The sequence below is a fragment of the Tasmannia lanceolata genome, unplaced genomic scaffold (assembly GCF_043159265.1).
Source record: "Tasmannia lanceolata isolate RefF3 unplaced genomic scaffold, GAP_Taslan_0.1 ptg000016l, whole genome shotgun sequence".
NCBI classification, from domain to species: Eukaryota; Viridiplantae; Streptophyta; class Magnoliopsida; order Canellales; family Winteraceae; genus Tasmannia; species Tasmannia lanceolata.
The window spans coordinates 256,593-284,366 of NW_027518693.1; the positions used below are offsets into that span (position 1 = coordinate 256,593).

General features: G+C 39.4%; 1 protein-coding gene across 1 annotated transcript in view; it reads right to left on the reverse strand.

The window, feature by feature from the left end:
* LOC143848835 (putative disease resistance protein At4g27220) overlaps nt 1-17,990 on the reverse strand; it is a 73,561-nt gene extending 55,571 nt beyond the window's left edge. Inside the window, exon 1 of the mRNA XM_077357898.1 lies at nt 14,720-17,990. Within this exon, the coding sequence (XP_077214013.1) occupies nt 14,720-17,990 (3,271 nt within the window). The remainder of the gene's footprint in view (nt 1-14,719) is intronic.
* Nucleotides 17,991-27,774: the final 9,784 nt, after the last annotated feature.

Sequence of the window (27,774 nt, forward strand, 5' to 3'; positions counted from 1 at the left end):
CTTCACCACCTTGTATCAACTTCTCATGGTTGAAGACATGCGTGAGAAGCATCCCGAATGGTAGACTAGCCAAGGCCTTTGTCCTCGTGTCCTCCATGAACCTAAGGAGGATATAGCCAAGGTGAAGGGGCGTGCCGCGAAGAAGTCGGTGCATAATAAAAGCCTCAAAAGGCCGGACCATGTCAGCATTGCCTCCGCGAGGCGTGATATTGCTCGTCAGAATCTTGTGTAGGACTTTGCACATAGGGGTCAGGGAATTGTAGGATACGTTGGTTGACCCGTCAGTAGGTGGGCCTTCGCAACCAAGCTCCCCATAGGCGGCGACCGGATCATCTATACAGGCACTAATGTCATCCATGGTTCCGGGCCAAAAGTAGATTTCGTCGCCTGTGGTGGGAAGAGAGACAACTTCACAAAACTTTTGAACTGTCATATGGATGGTTTTGTTGTTTACTCTGGATTGGAAGACCTTCAAATCTCTGTCGAATCTGTAATTGGCATAGAATTGCTTGACGAGAGTCGGGTACGAGTCACAGTGAATTTCGAGAAAATTGACCCATCGAAAGGCCAGAAATAAGGGTTTCACATTATAAACTTCGACATCTTTAAAAATGACTTTCCTACCTCGGAGTATGCCCTTCCTTTCTATACGACCGAGGGACCCAACCTCTACATCTGCATCCTCATTGCCCATATCCTCATCGGAGGCAGGAGGACTAGGGGAGGGCTCACGGATAGCCTTCCCACGCCGTTTGCGGGTGGAAGACCCTGCATCTACATTCACATTCTTCTTTCTTTGCTTCGCGCGCTGCATGACTATAGGGGTTTTGGGTTAGGTGGTTAGTGGGGTTCACAAAGTAAAAGGGGAGCCGCTTCCGGTCCTTATCTGCACAAAGCAGGAGAATAACTTGGAGGGGAAGATACTTTAAGTAGGAGATAGTTGAAAAGTTGAAATTAAAGATACTTCAAAGAAAACCATGTTTCAGAAAGTTTGTACAAACACACTATTTAGAGACTTCGAACAACTTGAAACCAATGTTAGGATAGACGAACTACGGAACCACATATTAGAAAGTTCACAAATATGATTAGTGGAACCATATATTAGAAAGTTCAAACCACAATAACTGGATAGATGAAGTACAGAACCACAAATTACACAGTTTGAACCAGTAATACTGGATACAGGGTCCATGGAATACTGGTTCCAACTTCGGCAGAATAAGTGGTTTCATGGATGCAACTTCCATGGAATAACGGTTCTAACTTTCAAACCCCTAATTGAAACCCTTCAAACAAATTCAAAACAATGCAACCATTGAAAAGCATTGAAAACCATGGAAACCCCAAATGATACCCTTGAAACCATTGGAAACCTATATGCAACCATTTAAACCCTAAATGAAACCAGCCAAACCATTGAAACCATAAATGCGAGCCTAAACCATTGAAACCCTTTCAAACAAAAAATTATACTATTGAAACCCTTTGGAACTAAAATTGGTTCGAACTATATACAAAAAGAGAAACCAGATGAACCTATTGAAAAATGCCAAAATAGAGGATCCTTGTTACGTGCAGAATCTGTACCACTTATTTAGTTATTTTCCTTTATGTTAATTTTCCCGTAGGGTCACTCCCATCTATGTAATGGAGTTGGTTTTGAGTGATTGTGGTGTCAGTTATGGAGAGTAAGTTAAATTTTGGTCCCATCCCATGTTTGGTTGCCTTTTAGCACTAGGTATTTTTTAATCCCACTCTTCTAATCATTACTTCTGGGGTGAAATTTTTAATCCCACTTTTGTAATGATTGAAATGTCATCCCATCCCAAGATAACCCCAGGAACAAAAATAAACTCAGGAACCAAAAATAAGCTTCAGCAGATATTTTTTCTACCCAACAGTGCAAACAACCAAACAAAGGTTTTTTTTTTCCCAACATATCTCCCAGGGTATTTTTTTCTCCCACATAACCAAACATGGGATTTTTATTTTACCGGGATACTTCTACGACTTTTTTTTTCCCACCTATCTCCCAGGGTATTTTTTTCTCTCACATAACTCCCAGGAACAAAAAAAACCTGGCAACCATACAGAGCACAAAGAGTTCTTATTTTGGTGTTACATTTCTTGTTTTTGGTGGAGTTAAGACAGAAGCCTCTGGTTTGGCCATTTCCCACTTTTAACCTCGTGGTTTGGAAGTTACCAACGACACCACCAGGTATGTGGCATGCAACAAAAGCGAAGAATCCTAAGATCATCTCCTGCTGACTTACCAATTCTCCTATCAACTGTGGATGCACGTTATCAAGAGTTTTGGCATAGGTAGGGTATCTCAAGGATCAATCAAGAAAGTCATTCTTAATTGGAGTATACGCCCTTTCGGCGAAGCTGGTTGAATCACATGGAAGAATGTCCCATTTGTTTTGATATGTCAACTTTCGAAATAAGGAACAACTGAATAGTGAAGGAGCGCGAGAGAGAAATAGGAAGAATACTGCTAGATATCAACATTGTTATACTATGGGGAAGAGGGAACAAGCTCAAACCCACAAACACGGTGAGTGATATTCTAAGGGGTCGGACAACGAATCTCATGGAGAAGAGTGGAAAACCTAAAACCTCACTAAAGTGGTACACCCCACCCCTTGGATCAATCAAATTCAATTTTGACAGAAGCTAAAAAGGAAGCCCGGGCTGGGTAAGGATTGGGGTAATCTTCCGTAACTACGATGGGTAAACAATCCCATGCCATTAAAAAAATATCTTTAAAAATCTTTTCTTTTTCTGTATCACTGGGCATATGTGATGCAAATGAAGTAGAAGCCCATGCCTTAATTCTTCTTCTTTTTTGAATGTTGAAGCTTTCATTAAAAGGAAGAAGACCAAGATGGTCGAAACTCCAAAGATTACAAGGACAGAAAAACAAGAGAAGCCCGTGCCTTACTATGGGGGCTGAAATGGTATTCGAATGCTAGACTAGAGGCACTGATCATCGAAGGGGACTCCTCTAACGCCATCGCTTGGACTGCTACTAAATCGTCAGGACCTTGGAAGCAAGATGACGTAATAGCAGAGATTAGATATTTGTGCTTATTCTAGCAGTTCCTAAATCTCATCTTACATGTCCAGCATTTCCATAGGTTTTCATGATTTTATCAGGATTTCCAGCAAAATTCCGAACCAAAACATTTATGTTTCTCTCACAACTGAAACCGAATTCAAAACTGAAGTTGGGTATAACCATAACCTTGGTTGAGCCTCGTTTAGGCCTATAAAATGATATGAAGGGAGACCAATTGTCATCGCAGGACAATCCTCCCCTACCAAATCTCGTTGACGTCCTTTTCTTTCCTTCAGCATACCACCTCCTTCAACGATTCCTCCATCAATTCTTCCGATGAGGAGCTCGATCCTCCCATCGACTCTTCAACCGACTGGGACACTCCAAGCGCCCATTCCTTGTTGCCCATATTGCTCTTTCCATCATAGGGCCTTCAACTAATTGTAAGGTTGAGACTCTCCCATCCTTGCCATTCTTCGTATGTACAATGGGGAACATGTATGGGAACCACTCGCCCATGGTACTTACCACTACAAGATGAGGTATGGGAACTACCTACCTTTGCTGCACATGAGAACTCCATTCCTTGTATCACCTGGTAGTCGTACAAGGGCATTGTCGTGAGGTTGATGGAACTCTACGAACTTTACTTCCACACCTTTTCCACCCTAGGGTGGGCCTCCAAGTTTACGACCTTCACGGGTGTAAAGTCATTCGCAAATTGTAGGCCTAACGGCATACCATCCTCCAACACGAAGTTGCGAGTTATGCATATGTACACTGAAGCCTCGTGGTCTTCCCGTTAATGAGCACGTCCAAATATCATGATTTTCACAAAAACCCTAATATTTTAGGGCTTTTTTTGTTTTTATCAATGTTCTCTTTCTTAAAATGTGGGTTTAATGTACCCATGGGGTGGGGTTTCATTGTCTGTGGTGGAGGTGACGGCGGTGGCCGGAGATGGCGAAGGTGGCGGTGGAAGGAGGTGGCGGTGGCAAATGGCTTCAAACCACTGATAAGGGTATTTCTGTCCTCAATATATTAACCATGTTTAGTTTTACTCATTCCGTCAGGTTAAACTAACGGACCGTCAACAGCGGGGGTCTACTAAAAAATGTCATAAAGTTGAGGGGGTGTCATTGCTAACTTCCAAACCACGGGGTTAAAAGTGGAAAATGGCCAAACCACAAGGGGTGTATCTGTATTTTTCCCTTTTTAAAAAAAAATACATTAACTACATGAAAGTTTCATTATAGATGTTGAAGAACAAAAGGGACAACAAATATTCATCACAATGCCAATTAGAACTTCAAATCATCAACTTTGTTCGAGGCTAGCATTACCTTAACCAACAAAAAGAAATTCAAGAACAGGAGGGAATCTTAAAAGGGAAAAAATACAGCCAAAGTTGCTCCATGATTACCAGGTTGTTCTGTAACTCAGTATGGATCAGTTTTTCAAAATGCCGATGGGGTGAAAATGCAGCGAAAGTGAATCCTAGTCGACTTGGTTGATGCGGCTGAGTACTTGGTTGATGAGACTGAGTAATCGGTTGACTCCCCCACATAAATCAGGACAATCAGAGGAGCTTTGATGGACTTTGTAGGACAAAACGCGGACTCGGCCAAGAACACAGCCAAGTTAAAAAGAGTTCACTTGGGTGAGTCCATGATGATGTGGGGGAGTTTTGAAACTATGGCATGGATTAAACATTTAATGGAATTGAAGGGGGTAATACAGAACAAGTTTGAGAGGGGGTAATATAGAACAACTTTGACATGGTTCTTGTCTACTTCAGTTTCCATTTGCTAGAGTGCTAAATTGTTGCATAGGTTGTCATAAGTTTGAGATGGAAAATATTCCTTTTTTTCTTATATTTACTTGAAGCGTAAGCTAATCTTGGAACTGATATTAAGTGAAGACATCTCTCTCAAGAAAGTTTTGGTAAATGCTTCTAAAAGTAAGTAGGTCTGGGAAAGTTGTATTGACTTATAAATCCCTATCGTCGAGTTCTGAACCGTGGGAATCGAACCATGACTGAAGTGGTAGTGAAATGGCAAGGAGCTGAAGTTGAAGATGCAACATGGGAGCGCTACCATGATCTATTGAAGAGGTTTCCAGATTCAAACCTTGAGGACAAGGTTGCTTGAAGTGGAGGGGAATGTTACGTGCACAATCTGTACCAGTTATTTAGTTATTTTCTGTAGGGTCAGACCCATGTATGTAATGGAGTTTGTTTTGAGTCATTGTGGTGTCAGTTATGGAGTCCTGTTACTAGTACGTGGAGTCAGTTGTCGTACTTGTCATTTGGAGAATTGTATTCTACTTAAACTCTTCTCTCATGAATGAAAGATATACAACTTTCTTCTCTTAAAAAGTATACTCTTTCATGGAGGTTGGCTCCCTCCAAGTAGCCATTTTTCACCATAGGAAAATCCAAGAGAAAGACGTAACAATCCTTGCAACCACAAATATGAGGGTTCGAACCAGAAATAGTTACAACCACAATTGAACCAAAATTGACAATTGAGATAATTATTTCCACAGAAGGAATAATAGGAACCACTATTTTCAGACTTCGAACCACTTCAAACACACTATTAGACAGTTCGAATGAAAATCATTGCTTACAAGGATCCTTGGAACCATACTTACTGGTTTCAAGGGTTCGAAAGTCTCAAAAATCCCAAAATAAATGCTTATGCCTCTTTCCCTTCTGTCAAAAGAGTGCAAAACAAAATCGATAACGGTCCTTCTCCCAATAAAATCAAATGAAACCCTTTGCAAACAAAAATAAAACCCTTCACTACCAAAATGAAACCCTTCAAAACCTACAAATCCTGAATCAAATCCTAACAAACCACAGTTACACCTTTCAAAACAAATGGAACCCTTTTGAACCCTAAATGAAACCCTAATTTGGTTTCTAAAATTGATTTCTTTCAATCCATCGAAACCCTAACAAAATGAAACCCTTTGCAAACCATGGATAAACTAGAAATCAAATGAAACCTTTTCAAACCCTAACACAGGAACTAATTATAGCTTTATACAATTTCAATAATGGTTCCAAGTATTTCATCTCCAACACCCAAAGAAGAAAACCCAAAAAATGAAACCCTACATTAAATGGTTTAAAAAATACCTTGGAGAGTTGAAGTACGGGTTTTGGCAAGAGGAGCAACACTTTCCGGCGACAACCTAAACTTTCCGACGCGTATGCAACCTTCCCGGCAAGAATAGTATTTTCCGGCGAGGTCAAAGGGAGAGAACGAGTGAAAAAAACGAGTGAAAAAAAGGAGAAAAAGACTGAAAAAGGGTAAAAGAGGGTGAGAGGGTGAGAGGGTAAAACGAGAGGTTAAATGGATGGAAGGGTATTTTACTTATCTTCCTCTCCCAACCGTCTCTTTTCTCCACCGACGGTGAGAAGTCTCGTCTGAGAAGAGAGAGGTAAAAAAAAAAACAGTGTAAAAGATAAAAAACGAAAGTAAGAAAAATTAAGTTACAAAAGGGTATATTTGTCTTCAAACACAGTTTCTCTCACCTCACACCCCTTATTTTATAATTTTCGAATCCCTACCCTTTATTAACAATTTCCATAAAACTTTGCATTTTTTTCATCATTTACCCTTATTATAATTTAATAAATCTTTTTATTAATTTAGTAAAATAGCAAATAATGGAACAACTCTATTCAACAGAATGTTAAAATTTATCAATGATTAAATGGTAGGTTGAGCTGGTAATCCACCAAAAGTTGTTGTGGTATGTCAAAATGTCAACTCCATGGCATACACAAGCTAGCCAGCACCCATAGTATCACGCCAAAGCGGTAGAAATTGCATCTGCAAGAAATTAGTATCCTCTTCAATATCAATTAGAGACAAAATAAAAGGAATGAAAGGGAGCTCCTTATCAATGGTTCCTAAAAGAAACATAGCTAGTACTTACACGAGATTGGAACGGTTCATTTCTTAACATTTCGAGGGTTACACGTCACCGACAATCGCCCGACATAACCGGCGGTCAAAATTCCACTCTTTTGCTAAATCCCTACCAAACACCCCTCGGGTAATCAGGAGAATTACATTCCCTGCTATTTTACTCAAAAAAACGTAACCAAACAGAGCTGGAATTTGACCACATTCTGAGGACCATCTGCACCACTAGACAATCAAATATGGCTCAATGTAACTGTATACTTGAGAATAATGAGATTTTACCTTCGACTAGATCTCTCATTTAATCACATCTGCAACTACCAACACTATTTACTTTGATCAAGGTGAAACAAAGTAACAGAAATATCACAGTAGTCCTATTTCTTTGGAGCCAATATATTCATACATAGAATTGATCACATGAAGAGGACCCCTGCACCACAAGATGACCAAAGCATTTCATTATAAAAAAAAAATTGGTTATATTTACGGATCTAAAAGACAACAAATCATAAACAACCAACATGAGTTCATAAGAAAAAAGGGCTTTTAAATTTGTAACCCTTGCAGTCAAGTTGCTAACACCACATCAAGCAACTGAAGCAGGCACATTATAAGCAATGATGCAACAGCAAGTGCCAAGTGTTTACGACAAACTCACCGGGAACATTTTCCTCCATCAACACGCTTGATTGATCAATGGCCTAAGATCATCTGATAAAGGTGTTCTCAAATGAATTTAGCCGGACTTGTGGTCGCAGGTCACAGGTCAGATTACCAGATCTGATCACTTACATATATGACACAAGTGGTGACCCAAAATTTGAATGTTAGGAAGGAGCTTACAACCAGTGTCTTTTAAGCATTTTTTATAATTTAAAAAGAAGACTCTTATTGTCACACTAATTTTTTTTTCTGAATGTTGATTTAGTAAATAAAAAGCCGGGTGACCAAAGACTCCTAGAATGTCATCAACTGCATGCCATGTTGCCACACTACTGAACATAGATAACTAATAATTATAGACTCAATATTATTTGTTGTACTTATTTTACTTCTTCTACTTTGGGGTTTTGGATTTGAGAGGGGTATGTTAATTTAGGCATTATTGAAAGTGGTTACAAAACCAACTCTACAAGAGCTGATCTTCTGATCTCCCTTTGTAGAGGGCATGACGCACTTAATTTTCATGGGCAGTAATGAGTGAGACAAACCTGATTCCAAAGGACCTTGAAAACAAAAGCCAATCTTTAAGAAAAAATGATTTGTAAGCAATAACATAGGCATTTCCTATGCATCCACATCATGCAAACCACCTATACCTAAATGTAAACAGGTGCAACTGTCAAGCTTCTAACAAACATAATATCAAACACAATAAGGGGTTGTGCTTTAAAGCTAAAATGTGCTTCAAAATGGAATACCAAATTTCTTAGTACTTTAAACATCCTTTAATGGTTAGAGAACTGGATGCATAATGCAAAAGAACAATAAGAACTAAGAGAGAATGATACAACAAGAATAATAAAAATTATCATAATTATAGAGTTTTTTCATTCTCTATAAGATAAGAGGCTTGTGGAAGATATGTCACTTTCGTCATCCAAGTCTCCAGCTTCGTCATCCGACTCATGATATGGATCAAAAAGAGGTTGGAGGCGTGACATGTCGCCTACGTCCTCCCACTCCAACCCTTGGAACCATGCTTCTTCTCCTTGAATCATTTCAAGTTTAGGTGCGTTGTGGCGTCTTACCGGAAACCTCCTTAAATTCGGGCAATCCAATACCTCAATAAATTTCAAGGAAGGGGAATGAAGAAATACATGGGACCCTCCTCCTCCTCTATTGAGATGGCAGCAGAGACTTGTAAGCTTTGGGAGATGGAATAAGAGTATAGTGTCTAATCGAGGGAGCAGAGTCTCTTCATCCACCACACCCAATTCCTGCTCCTCTTCCTCTCCACTTATTATCACCTCTATTTCTTCACACCGTTTTACAACGAGGTATTCCAATTGTTGGAGGCCTCGTGGCTCGTGCTATGTTCCACGAGAAGACATCCTTTATCCTGGGGCAGGTTTGGATGAATATTGTTCGTAGATTTTGGAAGGTTAGAGGTGGTGGCAATGAGGAGAAATTCTGTCTTGTCTTATTCACTTCCTCATCTCAGATTATTTTCTCCAATCCCAAGCATTCTCGAACAACAAGATGCTTCAATTGTTGAAGGCACTGTGCAAGAACAGGGGAGAATAGACATCGCAATCTATGGCAGTAATCCACATTCAAGTAGCTTAGGTTGTGGAATGTCCCAGTTGGTGGTACGGCCCCCTTCCATATACACGACAGTTTGGGCAGATATCGTAATTTCATTGTTTTCAATGCAGAGAGAGGTGATGTAGTACTTGTTCAAGTCGATAAAACTCAAGCAAGATTTGTCCAGTGAATAGATCCTTTTCAAGTATTCCCACATCTCTAAGGTGTAGATTCATTAACCAAGTAATGAATACTCTAACATGCAGAGTTAGAGTAAAATTGAATTTGAGAAATGTACAGTCAAATTGAATTTGAGAAATGATTAAAATGAATATAGCAACTTGTTCTTCAACAAACATTTTTAATGTGTCTTCTAATATATTTATTTCTCTAACACAACTTAATAAATACAGGTGGCTCCGTACAACGGACTTATTTACTACTAATTTTATGACTGGAAGGGACTCGAATCCTTTAACAACACAGGCCATCCAAGCTAATTATGTCAATCCAAGGGTGGAGAAGGAATGGTTCTTACCTATGGCTATGGTGTTTTGTGAAAGAAGAGAGTCATTTTTGAAGAGAGACTGCGTTGTGTATGCAGCAGCCCCATGAGCATTAGTGTATCATGTAATAAGGGGTAAGTGAGCATGGCATGGGAGTTTGGTGATGTATATGAAGGATGGATAGAGGCTGGCCAATTGGTGATTGCTTAAAAAGCCCCCAAGGGGCTAGACGATCAATTGGAGAATGAGAGAGTCTTTGCAAGTTGCTGCCACATCACCCGCCGAGGAAGCAAAAGTCCAGCTATATTGTAGCTGCACATGTGGAGTTTGTTACAACAATCTAGTGCCACATCAGCACAACTTGCATAACTGTCACGCCCCGACCCCACTGTGTAAATATTGTCCGATTCTGGGTCTTCCCACCCTCGCCGGTTTTGTTTTCATTTTGATCTTCATTCTAGTCCTCTCTAACTGACATTCAATACGATTTTAACACGTGCTAAGTTGGATATCTCACAAGTGCTACCTTTAGCTATTATTTCTCCATTTTTTTTTCATTTCAAAACAATCAGATTTTAAAAGTCCAGAAAGGATTGCGGTGTGTAGTAACCATATCAAAAGAGGCAATTAAAGATCAATGCACTTAAAATTCTAGATCCAAAGTTCAGTTCACAATTGTGAAAACCAAGAACCTCAGACCTTGTAAATTTCGTGATCCATGTTGTTACAACTCAAAGATCAGTTATTCTTGTCATTTTACTATTCTTGGATCAAGTTCTTGAACTTCCTGAGTAGAAATAACACTTGAATTATGTTAGACATCATTGAATTAAATCTCTGTCGCCGATCTTGAAAATTTGTATGAAATGTTTTTCTACTAATCTTTTATCATTTCTTTTTTCTTCATACTTATACAGTTTAATTGCAAATTTTTGCATTCAATCCATTTTTTTCCGCCTAACTTGTAATCTCATAATTGGAATTCATGTTAATTTCTTGAATTAGCAAAACGTTCTTCACTTCAAGTTCTGGCTGAACTAGTTCTTTACATACACTATATCAAACAATTTCTGTCAGAATGCGAGTGTGGAAAGAGCGGAAGAGAGGAATGTGGCTGGTGGATTTCTGTCAGAATGCGCAAGACGATGGATTTCTTGCGGAAGAGAGGAATGTGGCTGGTGGATCACTGCCCCCTATGTCTATTCGCCGGGGAATCCATCGACCACCTCTTTATACATTGCAAGGTTGCTTCTCATATTTGGGGTCATCTCTTTACTAGATTTGGAGTCAGTTGGGTTCCTTCCAATTCTATGGCCGAATTTATTCGGAGTTGGGACTGGGCTCCGTGGAAGAGGAAAGGCAGAATTTTGTGGAAGATGTATCTATTAGCCTCCTGGTGGTTCTTGTGGAAAGAGCGGAATGCGTGTGTCTTCGAAGGGAAGGTCAGGTCCCCATATTGGATTTATATACAGGTGGTAGCAGCGGTCATCTCCTGGGCCCGTTCACTTCCTCTTTTTCGGTTTGTTTCTGCTTATGCCCTCTGGGAAGGGTGGCCAACCATATGTATGGAATCAGTTACCAAAGTGAAATCTCGGCCCTCCTGGTCTCCCCCTCCGCCGGGGTCTCTGAAGCTCAATTTTGACGGTTCCTCTATCGGCAACCCAGGAGCGGCTGGAGTGGGGGGGTTATGTCGGAATCACAAAGGGGAAGTCATTTGGGCCTATTCGGGGCCTCTTGGATTTGCCGACTCGACTGAGGCGGAGGTTAGAGCCGTTCACAGCGGGATTCTCTCCATGCCTTGCTTGGAGTGCGACAGACTGATAGTCGAAGGCGACTCCGTAAATGTTATTCGCTGGCTTTCGGGAGCCGCTTCTCCCCCTTGGCGACTTGTGCCTTTCTTTGAGGAGATAGAGGATAGAGCAAAGGGCTACTCCATGGTCTTTCAGCATATCTGGAGATCGGCCAATGTGGCAGCCGACTCCCTGGCTAAGAGCGGTGTTTCTCGGGCCGATCTGGAGTGTTTTGACTATCTCCCCCCTTGAGTTATTGTCTTGCTATTTTCTTTTCTCATTGTTCCTACAGGACCATCTCGGTTCTGCTTATTCATCTATATATACATATTCTGTTGCCTTCTTCAAAAAAAAAAAAATTCTGTCAGATTGCACAGTGAACATAACAGAAACTTCAACCTTGACTCTGTTTTTTTGGGGTTCTCATCCAATTCCTTTGAATTCATGAACCCTGTCTTGTAGTCTGTCATTTCCTCTATATTATAACTGTTTGGTTAATTGTAATCCCTTGATAGTGTTCTCGTAATTTTGTGCTAAAATTTCAACTTGCTAACGACCTATCTATTTCCTGAAAATTTTCTAACCGTTCACAGGATTCAGCAAAATAAACAAGTTTCTACTCAAATTTATCTACATCAGTATCAATCCACACTAAATCCTCTATTCTATTCACCTCTGAGTTCCACTCATATACCTGATAGGTTCAGGGAGGATATGAAGAAATATGACAAAATTCCATGGTCCAAAATCTACAGTGTGCATGCGGTTTCAACATAGAACCAGTGCCCCAAATATACCTCCCAAGCTGCCCATCAATTTGAGGCCACAGTTGCATTTTCTGGTTTTTTCTTTGAGGGAGACTTGAGTCCTATCAGAATTACCAGTCACCTCGCGTCACAGGTAGTTTGGACTTCAAATTTTGGATAGGACTTCCTGACAAATAGGACGACCTTATTAGAGCAGAAGTTCAGACTATGTGCATTTGATTCCAGACTAGTAATTGACGAAATGGTTAAGCCATTTGCATGGACAGTTGTGGCATAAACTGCTTAGTGTAATTGCAGAATTGTTTTCTAATTGGACTTTTACCAGGACAGCCCCTCTCAACTTGAGAATAAACCAATTGTAGTCATTGTTAAAAGCAAAGAGCTATCAACAACCGAGAGGACAGCTACAATTCAGATTATTGGTTAACACTTCTTATCGGCACTCACATATTGGTTAGCCATTGTGGATCGGGCTGACATATCTGGACACAATTTCCAAGCATTACTTGAAAAATGCTTCTGCATGTGAGTACTGAATCAGAGATCAAAGCAAAAGATAAATTTTTGGGTGCCGCATGGGGACATGTGCGTGAAATCGAACTGTTGGGATTATATAGGGGTGCAACTTGGGTCGGGTCGAGTTGAGCTTTTGCTAAAAATTGAATTGGAATCAACCCAAACTCGACCTGATTTTATCATAAGAGCTGAACCTGAATTCCCAAAATCAACCCGAGTTCACAGCTAGTATTGTATAACAGCACAAGACAACCCACATGTCTTGGTCCCATGCAGAACAAACATCCCATGCTTAAGATAAAAGGCCTACGAAGAAAATGAACAATTTAGGGAGAAATTTAAATGACGCGTGATTGATCAATGGCGTAAGATCATCTGATCAAGGTGTTCTCAAATGCATTTGGCCGGACTTGTGGTCGCAAGTCACAGGTCAGATCAACAGATCTGATCACTTACATATATGGCACAAGTGGTGACCCAAAAGGTGCTTACAACCAGTGCCTTCTAAGCATTTTTTATGATTTAAAAAGAAGACTTTTATTGCCACACTAATTTTTTTTTTCTGAATGTTGATTGAGTTAATAAAAAGCCGGATGCCCAAAGACTCCAAGAATGCCATCAACTGCATGCCATGTTGCCACACTATTGAACATAGATAACTAATAATTATAGACTCAATATTATCTGTTGTACTTCTTTTACTTCTTCTACTTTGGGGTTTTGGATTTGAGAGGGGTAAGTTAATTTAGGCATTACAGAAAGTAGTTACAAAACCAACTCTACAAGATCCAATCTTTTGATCTCCCTTTGTAGAGGGCGTGACACACTTACCCTTGTTTGTTTTGGACTTTCAGAATTGATTTTCAGTCCAAAACAGATTATTGGACTTAAAATTGTATTTGATTTTTAGTCCAATACTCAGATTTTGTTTCAAAATCAATTCTCTTAATCCAAAACAAACAGGGAGTTAATGGATTTGATATAGAACAAAAACAATATGGCATCAAAGAGTCCTATCACCTTCTTTTTTTTTTTGAAAGGTTAAGTCTTATCACTTTTCTTATTTAGGATATCATCCCATCCACTTCAGCTTGAAAAATGTGGCATTAAAAGGATGCAAGTTGGCTGGGGATGGCTTGGTCCGTCTCATATTTAGATTGAAATTGGTGATGTTGGAATGGGTCGGCTTAATTTTCATGGGCATTTACTTATTGAGCCAAATCAGTACTAGGACCTAATTCCAAAGGACCTTGAAAACAAAAGCCGATCCCTAAAAAAATGATTTGGAAGCAATAACATAAGCATTTCCTATGCATCCACATCATGCAGACGGCCTATACCTAAATGTAAACAGATGCAACTGTCAAGCTTCTAACAAACATAATATCAAACACATATGAGGTTGTGCTTTAAAGCTAAAATCTGCTTCAAATACTTTAAACATCCTTTAATGGGTAGAGAAGTGAATGCATAATGCAAAAGAACAATAAGAAGTAAGAGAGAATGAAACAAGAAGAATAAAAAAAATAATCATAATTACAGAGTTTTTTCATTCTCTATAAGATAAGGATTGTGGAATCCATGTTGTAGTAACTTAGGAATGCTATTATATCAACAATAAATTAAAGGAAACACAAAAGGCATAATACATCATTAGAAAAGAAAGGAAATGAAATGAAATTTACCTCATACTGAAACTGCAGTTACATGTCACCTTTGTCATCCGAATCTCCACTTTCGTCATCCGACTCTTGAAATGCATCCGACTCTCCACCTTCGTCATCCGCCTCTTGAAATGCATCCGACTCTCCACCTTAGTCATCCGACTCTTGAAATTGATGAAAAAGATGTCGGAGGCCTGACATGTCGCCATCCGACTCTCCACCTTCGTCATCCGACTCTTGAAATGGATGAAAAAGAGGTTGGAGGCGTGACATGTCGCCTTCATCCTCCCACTCCAACCCTTGGAACCATGCTTCTTCTCCTTGAATCATTTCAAGTTTAGGTGCGTTGTGGGGTCTCACCGGAAACCTGTTTAAATTCGGGCAAGCATATACCCGAATAGATATCAAGGAAGGGAAATCGAGAAATACGTGGGACCCTCCTCCTCCTCTATTGAGATGGCAGCAGAGACTTGTAAGCTTTGGGAGATGGAATAACTTTATAGTCTCTAATCGAGGGAGCAGAGTCTCTTTATCCACCACACCCAATTCCTCTCCACTTATTATCACCTCTATTTCTTCACAATCAAATACACTGAGGTATTCCAATTGTTGGAGGCCTCGTGCCATGTTCCACGAGAAGACATCCTTTAACCTGGGGCAGTTTTCGATGGTTATTCTTCGTAGATTTTGGAAAGTTAGAGGAGGTGGCAATGATGAGAAATTCTGACTTGTCTTATTCGCCAACATCACTTCCTCATCCTCCGAGATTATTTTCTCCAATCTTAAGCATTTGCTAACAATAAGTTCCTCCAATTGTTGAAGGCAGTGTGCAAGAACAGGGGAGAATAGACATCGCAAGCTAGGGCACTCATACACAGTCAACCGGGTTAGGTTGTGGAATGTCCCAGTTGGTGGTATGGCCCCCTTCCATATACACGACAGTTTGGGCAGATCGAATAATATCATTTCTTTCAATGTGGGAATCTCTAACTCTTCACATCTTTGTACTCTGAGTTTCTCCAAGCTTTTCAATCCTTCAAGCAGATCATATGATAGGATATTTTTTAATTTCCTACAACGGTAGATGTTCAGCTCTGTAAGGTTCCCAAAGAATCCAATAGGAAGCCGATGAGATTCTTCCACCGTGTTGATGAAATGTTCCATTTCGTCACAATCGTAGAGATTGAGGCGCTTCACGCTGTTGAAAGAGACACCTTCATAATCTATGAGGTGTACAATATCGGAGACGCCCCTCAAGTCAATTTCTTCGCTTCTTTCTAGTAACAGTTTAACCCACTCTGATAAAGGGTATGAAATTATGTTGATGGATGTACACTTCTCGTAGTAGCTATATGAGCACTCTCCTTCCCAAACGCAGATGTAGAATTTCTTTAGTTTCTTCCAAGGGCCGGGGACTTCTATAGACAAACAATTCACGTCTGTAACACGGATGTATAGAACGGTCAAGCGAGCCAAAGATGCCACCTCATCAAAGCTTGCTTTTCTTCCATCACCGCTGCTGCCTCTTACCTCCCACTCACTGAAGCTACGTCCCATGTACAGTTCTTCTAATTTAGACAACCTTGAAATGACATTTGGTGCCACCATTGTAAGAGCATCACACCATGTCAAGTCCAAAACCTTCAGATTGGATAATTGCCCTATTTCTTTTGGCAATTCTTTGATCTCAGTTTCCCTTAGGCTAAGTACTTCAAGTTTCACCAAACCTCCAAGTAGGGATATGTCATCTAAACGCATGCACCCATCTAAGCATAGTGTCTTGAGGTTTTCTAAGTACGGTAGTGATGGGGGCAATGATGAAATCTCGGTATTGCTTAGATCCAAGACGACAAGGGCTTTCATTCCTTCAATGAAAATATTTGGAATTTCTTCCAAACCATTCATTTGTTGTAGTAATAAGGTTGAGAGACGTGGGCAATTCGGCGGCTCAGGGAGCACACCCATTGAAGTTCCCATAAGTGAAAGCCTCTTACATTCATCCAAATTCTCCGGCCACTCTGTCAATTCCACTCCCACTTTAACTAGAAATCCATGCTCTGTTCTTGATGCAATCGATATGGCCACGTCTCTAACAACATCGTGCATTTTTACACAACCTTTATAGTCACCGTCTAACAACAAACAAGAATCCTTAAGTTTTTCAACCAAGGTATTTATTCTATTCCATGCTTCCTCAAAATTGTTGACATCCTTGAAATCCCTCTCGCCCATCATGTATCTCATCAATACACCCACGTTAATGTTATGATCTTCAGGAAAGACACAGCAAAACAAGAAGCACAACTTTGCTTCCTCACTTTCGATGTAGTTGTAACTCAGCTCGAGACGAGAGTACACCTCTTTATCAACACCCTCGATGTTTCTTGGAGAAGACCGCCTTAATTCTTGCAGTGCATTAGCCCAAATTGATGAGCCTCTACCTTTTAGTGCCCTTGCAACCGTGACAATGGCTAAAGGCAAGCCCTTGCATTCTTTAGCAACTTCCCTTGCCAAACTCTGCAATTCATCAGTTTCAACAACTCCTGATTTCTCTTTGAATAGATTCCATGAATCTTGTTCAGATAAGACTTTGACTTCGATATTTTTCTGGCAATTCATCATGGAACACACATCTAATCTCCGTGTTGTAATTATAATTTGGCAGCCCTTTTGTCCACCTCCGCAGGGGATTCCGACCTTTGTTAAGTCCAATCTATCCCACAAATCATCCAAGATTATGAGTACCTTCTTTTCTCTATTTAATCTCACCAACAACCGGCTCGCCCGCACTTCCTCATGATCTTCTTCAAATTTCATGCCTAATTTCTCAGCAAGTTCACCTTGGATCTTCTTCAAGCCTTGGTTTTGGGAAACAGTGACCTTTACAACCTTATCACACAGCTTTTCATCCTCACCTTGCTTTCCCACTCGTTCCACTAGGGTCGTCTTGCCAACACCTGCCATCCCATATACCCCGATGATGTTGATTCTCTCATCTTTTAATGCCTTGATGATCAGCTTCTTAGCTGATTCTGTGGATTTAAAAGACTCAAATTCTCCTGCTGGGTTAAAGCTTGGACAAGGGCGGGGAGTTGCTACATGAGTGAAATTCCCTTTTGCTAGCAGGACATGAACATCAACCATCTTCTTCGTTGCTTCTCTACCTAGAGAAAAGCGCGAGCTGAAATTGGGACACCATCCCTTGAAACATCTCTTGTTCTCCTTCATCCCCTCTTCCAATCTCTCCGTGATTGCCTCAATGTCATCTACTTGTTGTAGCCATAACTGCACCACACGAGTGATTTCTTCTCCATTCCTAATAGCAGCGTCCACTAATTGTCGCACATCATCTCTCGTCGACCTTAGAGTCTCAGCTTTGAGTTTAAGATTTTCAACACTATTTTTATAGTGAACAAGATAATCATAACGGCGCTTAACAGGAACATATAAAATTTTCGTCACTTGTAAGATGAGTGAAGCTATAGCAGCCATGATGTTGGAGAAAACAAGGGATCTCAAAGAGGAAACTAAGAGTGGAGGGAATAGCAAGCAGATGAGAAGCTAAAGGAACTGAAGAAATGCCTGTGTAACTGATTTGTCTTTCTTCTTCTTGTAATAGTTGAACCTTTGACAGCTGTAATTAAAAAATAAAAGTCTCAAAAGCTGTCCTAACTGTCGAATACTACCTCCACCAGGCAATTTACAAATATGATCATAGTTGCAGACTCTCTTGTTTTTACTCTTTTATTTTTTACTTTAAAGAAGGTCACAACTGATGGAGGTGTGTCTACTATGGCAAAGTCGTCCCCATCTTTCCATCTAAGCTTTCTCTTTATCACAATGTGGTCGATCGATTTGTAGAAGTTTCTTAGTTTTTGCCTCCTTCTTTCTCGATTTTTAAGAGTGGAGTTTTTATATGGTGTAAGCCCCTATAGTCTAAGTATTTTTCATAAACTAGTGTACGGCTAACACTTTAGATTGATCCAAACCGTCCATTTGATGGGCTTTTGTGCAGAAAAAAATCATTTACATAGGATGATCCTAGCCCCATGATCTTTAGAGGAACTTCATATTATGGGAACCTCTATAGATCAGAGGGTTGGGATCATCCTATGAAAATGATTTTTGGCGCACAATGTATTTACATTGCGGCCCATCAAATGGACCGTTTGGATCTTCCAATGGTGTAAGCTGTATAATACTTTTTGAAAAATAGTAGACTACACGGGCTTACAACATGGCATTTCTATTATTTTGGAGGTTTTATATGGTGTAAGCCCCGTAGTCTAGTTTTTTTCAAAGAGCATTTTTCTTTTTATAGTCTAGTTTTTTTCAAAGAGCATTTTTCTTTTTATATAATTTTTTTTCGTCTTTTTCTTCTTCTTTTTTCTACGTCTGACTTGGGGTGGTCCCTAACCTTGGAAGAAATGGAGTCTTGATAAAAAAAAAATGGTGTGTCTACTATGGCAAAGAGGTCCCATCTTTGATTCATCCGAACCCTCCATCTAATAGGCCTTAATTTGGATAGTTTCTTGGTTTTTGCCTCAATTCTTTCTCGATTTTTAAGAGTGGAGTTTTTATACATTGTTAGCCCCTATGGTCTAGTATTATTCATAAAGTAGTGTACGGCTAACACTTTAGGTTGATCCAAACCGTCCATTTGTGGGCTTTTGTGTGAAAAAAATCATTTACATAGGATGATCCAAGCCCTATGATCTTTAGAGGAACTTCACATTATGGCAATCTCTCAACATCGGAGGGTTAGGATCATCCTATGGAAATGATTTTTGACGCACAATGTATTTACGTTGCAGCCCATCAAATGGACGGTTTGGATCTTCCAATGCTGTACGCCGTATGGTACTTTTTGAAAAGGCTTACAACAAGGCATTTCTATTATTTTGGAGCTTTCATATGGTATAAGCCCTATAGTCCAGTGTTTTTCAAAAAAGCTTTTTTCTTTTAATATAATTTTTTTGTTTCTTTCTTCTTTCTATTTCTTCGTCCCAATGCAAATAGGGTGTGCCAAAAAAAATCATTTTCATAGGATGATCTTAGCCCTATGATCATTAGAGGAACTTCATATTGTGGGAACCTCTATGGATCGGAGGGTTGGGATCATCCTATGGAAATGAATCTTTTCGCACAATGTATTTATGTTGTGGCCCATCAAATGGACGGTTTGCATCATCCAATGGTGTAAGCCTTACAGAATTTTTTGAAAAATAATGGACTACACAAGCTTACATCATACAATTTCTATTATTTTGGAGCTTTTAGCCTTTTATATGGTGTAGAGCTCGTAGTCTAGTTTTTTCGAAAAAGCATTTTCCTTTTAATATATTTTTTCATCTTTTTCTTCTTTCGTTTTCTTGGTCCTAGTGTTTAATAGTTTTTTCTGACTCGGGGTGGTCCCTAACCTTGGAAGAAATGGAGTCTAGATAAAAAATGGTAATGCTACCGTCCTGGTTGGAGCCTGCCTAGAAGCATGTATGGAACTCGGTTGGACCCAGCTTGATGTGGGATGAAACAGGGTGGTTGTCGCCTTATGCGGTCTCTCTCTCTCTCTCTCTCGCCCTTTCCCTCTCTCTCTCTACTATCACTCGCCTTATGCTGGATTTGTAGAAGTTTCTTAGTTTTTGCCTTAGTTCTTTCTCGATTTTTAAGTGTGGAGTTTTTATATGTTGTAAGTCCCTATGGTCTAGTATTTTTCATAAAGTAGTGTACGGTAACACTTTATGTTGATCCAAACCGTCCATTTGATGGGTTTTTGTGCAAAAAAAAATCATTTACATAGGATGATCCTAGCCCTATGATCTTTAGAGGAACTTCACATTATGAGAACCTCTATAGATCGGAGGATTAGGATCATCCTATGGAAATGATTTTTGACGCACAATGTATTTACGTTGCGGCCCATCAAATGGACGGTTTGGATCTTCCAATGGTGTAATCCGTATAGTACTTTTTGAAAAATAGTCTACTACACAGGCTTACAACATGGCATTTCTATTATTTTGGAGCTTTTATATGGTATAAGCCCTATAGTACAGTTTTTTTCAAAAATCATTTTCCTTTTAATATAATTCTTTTGTTTCTTTCTTCTTTCTATTTCTTTGTCCCAAGTGTTTAATAGTTTTTTCTGACTCCGGGTGGTCCCTAACCCTAGAAGAAGTGGAGTCTATATAAAAATGGTGATGCTACCGTCTTGGGTTGGAGCCTGCCTAGAGGCAGGTATGGAACTCGGTGAGACCCAGCTTGGTGTGTAATGAGACAGGGCGATTGTCGCCTTATGCGGTACTCTCTCTCTCTCTCTCTCTCTCTCTCTCTACTATTAGTAAATGGATCCCTCCATTGGGCATCCTCTTTTCCCATCTTTCTTTATTTCTTTTCTTTTCTATTCTTTTTGGGAGATGGACCCGAAACATGCATTGCTGAATAAATATTTTGTATCCGAACTGCACATGCGTTGCTTGCATTAATTCCTGGTTGGCCGTGTATTTTATTTGGATGTGTGTTGCCCTATCGTTTTTCTTACTTCTGAATTATTATTTTTACCATCTGTGTGAGGCAATTTGCAAACATGATCATTGTTGCATACTATCTATTTTGACTTTATCATTTTATTCATCCATTAAAGCAGGTCACAAGTGGGGAGGTGTGTCTACTATAGCAAAGAGGTCCCATCTTTGATTCATCCGAACCCTCCATCTAATAGGCCTTAATTTGGATCTCATGTAGCCAATAATTCACGATTTCATAAAAGGCTTATATAGACTTTCAATTTATCACAATGTGGTCGCTCAATTCGTACAAGTTTCTTAGGTTTTCCCTTTTTCTGAAATTTTAAGATTGTAGCTTTTATATGCTGTAAGCCCCAATAGTCTAGTATTTTTCAAAAAGTACTGCATGGCTTACCCTCTATGATGTGATCCAAACCGGCCATTTCATCGGCTACAATGCAAATAGGGTGTGCCCAAAAAAAAATCATTTTCATAGGATGATCTTAGCCCTATGATCATTAGAGGAACTTCATATTGTGGGAACCTCTATAGATCGGAGGGTTGGGATCATCCTATGAAAATTAATTTTTTCGCACAATGTATTTATGTTGTGGCCCATCAAATGGACGGTTTGCATCATCCAATGGTGTAAGCCTTACAGTATTTTTTGAAAAATAATGGACTACACAAGCTTACATCATAGCATTTCTATTATTTTGGAGCTCTTAGCCTTTTATATGGTGTAGAGCTCGTAGTCTAGTTTTTTTGAAAAAGCATTTTCCTTTTAATATATTTTTCGTCTTTTTCTTCTTTCGTTTTCTTGGTCCCAGTGTTTAATAGTTTTTTCTGACTCGGGGTGGTCCCTAACCTTGGAAGAAATGGAGTCTAGATAAAAAATGGTGATGCTACCGTCCTGGTTGGAGCCTGCCTAGAAGCAAGTATGGAACTCGGTTGGACCCAGCTTGATGTGGGATGAAACAGTGCGGTTGTCGTCTCTCTCTCTCTCTCTCCCTCTCTCTCTCTACTATCACTCGCCTTATGCTGGATTTGTAGAAGTTTCTTAGTTTTTGCCTTAATTCTTTCTCGATTTTTAAGAGTGGAGTTTTTATATGTTGTAAGTCCCTAAGGTCTAGTATTTTTCATAAAGTAGTGTACGGCTAACACTTTAGGTTGATCCAAACCGTCCATTTGATGGGCTTTTGTGCGAAAAAAAATCATTTACATAGGATGATCCTAGCCCTATGATCTTTAGAGGAACTTCACATTATGGGAACCTCTATAGATCGGAGGATTAGGATCATCCTATGGACTTTTTGACGCACAATGTATTTACGTTGTGGCCCATCAAATGGACGGTTTGGATCTTCCAATGGTGTAAGCCATATAGTACTTTTTGAAAAATACTCGACTACACAGGTTTACACCATGTCATTTCAATTATTTTGGAGGTTTTATATGGTGTAAGCCCTGTAGTCTAGTTTTTTTCAAAAAGCATTTTTCTTTTTATATAATTTTTTTTCGTCTTTTTCTTCTTTCTTTTTCTACGTCTGACTTGGGGTGGTCCCTAACCTTGGAAGAAATGGAGTCTAGATAAAAAAAAAATGGTGATGCTACCGTCCTGGTTTGGAGCCTGCCTAGAGGCAGGTATGGAACTCGGTGGGACCCAGGTTGGTGTGGGATGAGACAGGGCAGTTGTTGCCTTATGCGCTAATTTTGACTCTTTCATTTTATTCATCCATTAAAGCAGGTAACAGGTGATCGAGGTGTGTCTACTATGGCAAAGAGGTCCCATCTTTGATTGATCGGAGCCCTCCATCTAATAGGCCTTAATTTGGATCTAATATGGCCAATAAATCACGATTTCTTAAAGGCCTATCCAGGCTTTTTATTTATCACAATGGGGTCGCTCGATTTGCACAATGGGGTCTACAATGTAAATAGGGTGTGCCAAAAAAAATCATTTTCATAGGATGATCCTAGCCCTATGATCATTAGAGGAACTTCATATTATGGAATCGGAGGGTTGCGATCATCCTATGGAAATGATTTACATTGTGGCCCATCAAATGGACAGTCTAGATCATCCTATAGTGCAAGCCATACAGTTCTTTTTGAAAAATACTGGAATATACAGGTTTACACCATAGCATTTCAATTATTTTGGAGTTTTAATATGGTGTAAGCCCCCATTTTAGAATGAATACTAGGGCCGCCACGGCACTCTTCATGTAGAAAACGCAACCCTTTTGCCGTTCCAATGGCAATAGCATGTGGGCAATAGCATGTCTTTGGTGCCACTCAAGTACAGTTCCAGGTTTACCTAATAATATCAATAACATAAACGATCAGTATTAAAAGTGAAGCAGATCAAAGAAATTTTGTCCAAAGTAAATGAGAATCTACTATTGTAGCATGGAATTCAAGCCTGTTTAAAAACCAAAAAACTTAATAAGTGTGACTCCAGAGATTTGCATGTTGCAGATATACTCGTACACCAAAATAGTGTGGTTCTCTTGGGAACAATAACCCGAGAGCATAACAATATTTTTATGGCGTGCAAGGCTCAGAACATGTACATCAAAATGAAATTCAGTATATCGCTGTCCCGCCACTTTCTTCTTTCCATAGCTTGGCAGCAATAACTTGTCCCTCTTTAAGTCGTCCTTTATATACACGGCCAAATCCACCTTCTCCCACCAGGTTCTCTTTTGAGAAGTCAGATGTTGCAGCTTGAATTTCGGATAATTCGAATTTCATTGACTCCTTGGCATACAATATAGTCCTCAGCCCACAGCCAGTGCAAAGGATTGGCTGTTCCACATATTGATGTCGAAAAACATTATTGTGTTGGTTCGAGAGAATATCAGAATCAGAACGGTTCTGTTGTTTTCCTTTCAAATTTTTTCCTGTATTAAGTTCTATTCGATTTGGGAAGCGGTACCATTAAAAACTATTCTGGATGAGAGATGGAGAAGAGAAGAGATTGTAGTTCTATATATTCCGAGTTTTTTAGTGCTACAAAAACAATAACAGCTGCTGTTTGATTATTTGTTTTCCATTTTCTACTCTAAATTCTGATGGAATTCTTGTTCTATTGGAGCTGAATCAATTTGAATCAAGCCTCTTAAATTTTTTTTTTTCATTGTGACTTTACTATGGCAGAATCTGTTAAAACTTTGAGTCAAACCAAGGCGATGTTCTGATGTCGACGGGAGGAAATTGGCTAGAGTTCATGGGAAGAGAATAACTCCTATATGCTATAACTTTGTTTGCAATATCAAGCAACCACTTAATATTTGAGGTCTATGATTGAGGACCTTACCAGCAAAGTCAGAGAAACTTGGGTAAATGGTACAGATGCGACAATTGGCACACAACCACATCTTGTTCAACCCCCTATTCATCACCACATAATACACTGATCAATCAATCTCTTGAGACAACATGAGTCAATTATAGTAGTATTAACTCAGCTACCAATTTCCAGTAATATGACATATGTCTTCATGATTATTTAGTACATTTATTGTTATCTACGTGAAATTTTAGAGCATGGGCATTTGCATATACTGAAACTTCACAATTAATCAATTATGGTATTACAAGCACCAGCACACAAGAACGTAACTGATGACTACTTTTAGAGGTATATTTTGGATGTCACATTTTATGAAAGATAAAGAATTTTATTACGGAAAGAAAGGAGGAACCCCACAACCGAGCTATGTCACAAATATCTCCGATAATTTCAAAATATCACATTTTGATCGCGACATTTTGATTAAACGACAAAATCCCAAAATAATCCCGAGATTTTAAAAATATAGAGATATTTTCATTTTTATCATAAAATATCGCAATAATATCACGATATTGTCCCGTTATTTTTATTTTATATTTTTTCTTAAAATTTATATATTTATATTTTTCAAATAATTTTATTTTTCTTGTTTTTCCCCGATATAATCCCGATTTTTTTTTTTTTTTAATATATCCTGAGATTTCCCTTGCCGAGAAATAGTCAAAAACAAAGAGAAGAAACCACAAAAACAAAGAGGATTGCAACAAGAAACAAGGGAACTCAAGGTGGGAGGAAATCAAAAGTCTGCAAAGACTCCTTTCCAAGTCCCGCACGGGCTAACATGTAAACATCTCTATTGGCCGATCTAACTTGCTGGAAATGAACTGGGAAATCCACCACTATCTCATCGACCATATAATCGAATCCCTAGGAATGATGATGGTTCCCATCTAGCCACTTGATGGCATTTAACAAATAATATCAACTTGGCCAGGTCTCTCCTCTTGCTAATATGGATGCCCTGAAGAATAGGCATCAATTCCACTTCATTGGAATCTGTAATCCCAAGAGGACCAAAGAAAGACCATCTAGTTTGACCCCTCTCGTCCCTGAGAACTCCACCTTTGCCTACAAGCCCCGGATTGCCTAAACTCGAACCATTGAAATTAAGCTTCGTCAATATTGGGTCAGGAGGAATCCACTGCAGAGATAGAACCTCCCTGTCACCACTAGAGCAAATCTCTCTCCAGCAACGCCTCAGATCGGAGCATGAGATGAACCTGAAGCAAGGGAGGCTTCACCCATGCAATGGTGAGCAATAGCCTTCACATAAATATATAAAGGATTTTTGGCCAAGCTTCTAAAAACATATTGTTTATTTCCTTCCAAATAAGTAAATAACCCATACAATGACCAGCAATACTACTCACAACAAAATCCTTCCCTCCCCCCTCCATGGGGCACAAGCCCAATTAACCAAGAGGTTGGCTAGCCTCGAACGGAAAACCGAAGATATCCCAAACCTCATAAGGATGCAACTCCAGACTTCTCTTGCGAGCCTGCAGTGAAGGAAAATGTGATATACATATAAGCCGGCCTCCACACAAAGCACAATGGTTAATAATATGCATCTTCCGTTTTCAAAAGTGGTCAACCATCAAATCCAATTTCACAATTGTCAATATTTTTGTTGTGACATACTTTCATATTGTAGATGCAATTCTGATGTATACATTTAAGCATCTATGCATGTGACCCTGCATGTTACATGCCAAGTTATATTTTATAGACGATACTTGTTGTGAAATAGGCTAGAAGTAAGCCTTTAAAGCTAATTTTCAAAAGAATATCACACATCTAGGTCTAGGAAAAAGTTTCAGATTCAACAATCAACCCCTACCGAATAGCTCTCGATGTGTTTGATCAAGATGTGGTATTTTCAACATGTGTCATACAAAACCTATCTCTAGACTTTTTTGCTCTGTTACTGAACAGGAAAATAACAAAATAAGAGAAAGATGTTTGGAAAACCTTTTGAAACTTGGCAGCCTAATATCACAAGGAACCAATTTGGCTGACCACATCTCTTTTTAGTCTCATAAAGGAGGGTCAAAGCAGCCTTGACAAAGCGGAGAACATTCCAAAACTCCATAAACGTATAGAAGACTCTTCAAGACAGACAGAAGTGTCTAGATATTTGTAGGAATTCTAATGTAATCTTGTAGTCTCTTGGTAGAGACATGTACGGAGAATTCTAAACGGCGTAGAAGTTTCTAGGAGGGCCTAAGTGTCCTACTTGCCTTTGGTACAAGACTAGGCCATTTGAGGTAGACTAACTCCGGACTAATGTTGGAGTGTAGCAGAAGTGTCGCAGGGGTGTGAGGCTAAGGATTAGGCCTGGTGATAAATGGTATCAAAGACTTGTGTTCATAGACGAGAGAAGAACAATGGCAACTTTGAAGGTCACTATGTCAGAGATGAGTATTGAACAGTTGAGTAATCATTAGAGACGCCAATAAGGTATGAATTCTTGAGCGTAAGTGTTATAGGGGAGTTAAAAATGGCAGGATGATTGCCATTCAAATGCCAAGGAGATGGGGAACCTCTTGCAAAATTTGGAACAGTACCTTGAGGCTATTAGGATTGAGGATGAGGAAGACAAGGTGTACACGACCACCCTATACCTCATTGATGACTCCAAGCTATGGTGGCGTAGGTGACATGGTGACATAGCAAGGGGACTATGCACCATCAGACCATGAGAAGATCTCAAGAAGGAATTGACCCGTCAATTCCTTCCTAAGAACATAGAATACTTCGCTCAAAAGAGACCAGTGTGCCTCAAGCACACGAGGTCAATTTGTAAGTATGTGAAGGAGTTCACAACACTCACACTTGACCTTCCAGACATGGCAGAGAAGGACAAACCCTTCTTTAAGTACACATATTATAGTATTTTGGTCAAAACTTTGGCATATGTCGATTTTAGTCAGAAATATCAGTGAAATCTTATAAATTTAGAAAAAAACATACGAAAATATAGTCAAATGATGGATATTTAAGATGAAACCCTTGGAAATGCTAGAAATCAAAATCTTATAAATTTAGAAAAAAAACATACGAAAATATAGGCAAATGATGGATATTTAAGATGAAACCTTTGAAAATGCTAGAAATACATGTGGAATTTGGCACGTACAGTATTATCAGGCATACACGACAATGTATCCCACTAGTTGTTAGATGTTGTAAACCCCTTATAGGTTGCGATTTTGCTTATGTGATGGTTTTGTAGAGTGTATTTGTGCTTATTCTAGAACTTCCTAAAGTTTCGAACGTGCTCGGCAACCATTCTAAAAGTAGGTTTTCCTATTTTTTAGGCGTGGAGAATGACGTGCGCTATTAAAATGAAGAAAATCTCGTTCGGCAAATTCGGCCCACCAAGCCTGTTTCTATCTTTTCCTATTTTATA